This window comes from Rhagoletis pomonella, unplaced genomic scaffold (genome assembly GCF_013731165.1).
Source record: "Rhagoletis pomonella isolate Grant_MI unplaced genomic scaffold, Rhpom_1.0 Rhpom_scaffold_00006, whole genome shotgun sequence".
Taxonomy (NCBI): Eukaryota; Metazoa; Arthropoda; class Insecta; order Diptera; family Tephritidae; genus Rhagoletis; species Rhagoletis pomonella.
This window is the reverse complement of record NW_023458560.1, coordinates 31,254,806-31,256,829: the sequence shown is the minus strand read 5'-3', so window position 1 is coordinate 31,256,829 and position 2,024 is coordinate 31,254,806. Positions and strand designations below refer to the sequence as shown.

Sequence of the window (2,024 nt, the reverse complement as noted above, 5' to 3'; positions counted from 1 at the left end):
TTTTTTTTCTCTCGGCCAGCATTTTAAGCTCTTCGCACACACGTATTTCGTTCCTTTTCTTCTTATTGCAGCAAATACGTCTCGTTTCCCTCTTCAGTTCTGTATAACGGTCCACTTAGCTCGCGTTGGCCAGTTGCTGAAATCCGACTACTTCTTCGACGTCAGTACTTAATAAGTGGGAAATATGGTTCCACTGCTCGCTTATGTCTGTTTGTTGAAGAGTGCTCTCAGAGAGCATGTGTGAGAGACAAGTGGCGAATAAATTGGCGGTCTGTTGTGATTGACGGCGAGCATTATTAAGCGGAGGGATGACACAAATCGAACATCGAGTTTCCGATATTTTTCCTGGCAACTGTAGTAGATGTCCATCATTTCTTGGATGGCGGTGATGTCAGCTTTTGGCTTCCCCGAGTACATCAACCGACCAGGCAGAGCCACCTTCCCAATTTGGGGTCCGGATAGTCCAAGTGCATACCCTTCAATTATAGTCCTTTATAAGTTTGCCGTGGTCGTCATAAAATGAAGGGGATCTCATCCGAGCATGTTGTTACTTTTCATTGTTAGGGGTTTTTACGTGGCCGGATCTAAAACCAGCGCAAGCTGTTTAGCATCAGCAAAATCCAAGTTTGTCTGATATCGAAGCGTAAAGCCGGGCGCTTCAGTCGGCACATCATATTCAAAGCTTAAAATCTGAGTACCTAATTCTTTCCAGGCATATATTTTTTTATTATCAGTTTATGTAAATGTATGTAGGTATACTTCATATATGTATTTGTTTATCATAAACTAAAACCATATCATAGTCCTACATATTTTAATACTCACCATCAACAGAGAGGCAATTCTCCACAGCTAAAACGCAGCTATTACCAAAAATTTCTTTAACTTTGCCATTCGAAGCACAAATCGGTTCGTAAATGAAGGGACAAGGACGCAAACATTGTTGGCGTAACAAAGGATTGACATGCTGTAGACAAGTCGACAGGGATGTGATGCGCCAAACTGCAATTAAAAAGCATTTAAAAGTGTCTCGATTTAAGTTACAAACAAATAGTTAATAACTTTTACAAAGTAATTTGGAAAAAAAAAAAAACACAAACCGCGCTCACCTGTGCCTGTGCTGCAACTTGCATAACGCCGTAGATAATCATTGTGGAAGTAGCGATATACGGCTGTGCCTGCCTCATTGCCCGACTCCTTTTTTTCCCCTACTACGCCATCGTAGACCGCACAAACAGGATCGAAGATTTTCGGGCAGGCATTTGTGCATTCCTCACTGTCATCAGATTGCTCGCCTTTTGCAGCTGAGAGGATAATGAAAAATACTACCTTTGCCGCGATTTTCATTTTTTATTTTTATTATTACAACGCTTTTATCAACTTGCAATGTTGTGTTCCAGAAACTTTCAATGTGTGGATCCAGAAACTTTCAATGTTGTGTTCCGACACCAAAGCAAAGCTTTGAAAAGCTCCTATAAAAAAGCATAGTGAATAGGGCGAGGTAGATGACATCTAGATGTCGCCCTATGTACTACGTTTGCTACACCGGAAATAGACGACGCGCCATTTCTTTAAATAAAATTAGTTCGACTATTGTCAACTAAATCGAATGCTTTGTGACTTGTGGACCACTTGAGGTATAGGTGGACCAGTTGGTAACCACTTTGGGACCAGTTGGTAACTAGTTCGTGGGACCAGTTGGTAACCAGTCGGGGACCAGTCCGGAAACCAGTCTAGTCCAGGACTAGGCCGAAACTACTTACCTTCGGGCCAGTTGGGGACCAGTTGGTCTTTTTAAGCTCCTGTGGCCGTTTTAAGGGTAATTCTTGGGCTCCTGCACTGCCGCTCGGGGTTTCTGCCTTCTACGGTGGTAATTTTGGGCCGGGTTGCCTGTTTTGGCGGATTGTTGTGCTGTGTGCCGCGTATTACGTGTACCGGGTACCACTTTCTCGAGCGAATTGCTCTGGGGAACCTGTTGTGTGAGTTGCTGGCTTTTTGGCTAGACTTTGAGGAGGGTTTATACA

General features: G+C 43.3%; 1 protein-coding gene across 1 annotated transcript in view; it reads right to left on the bottom strand.

Annotated features, from left to right (window-relative positions):
• LOC118741865 (enhancer of split M1 protein-like) overlaps positions 1 to 1,358 on the bottom strand; it is a 12,277-nt gene extending 10,919 nt beyond the window's left edge. Inside the window, exons 1-2 of the mRNA XM_036473840.1 lie at positions 1,110 to 1,358; positions 826 to 1,002 (exon numbers count right to left, since the gene is read on the bottom strand). Coding sequence (XP_036329733.1) covers positions 826 to 1,002; positions 1,110 to 1,347 — 415 coding nt within the window. The 5' untranslated portion in view covers positions 1,348 to 1,358. The remainder of the gene's footprint in view (positions 1 to 825; positions 1,003 to 1,109) is intronic.
• Between the last annotated feature and the right edge of the window lie 666 nt (positions 1,359 to 2,024).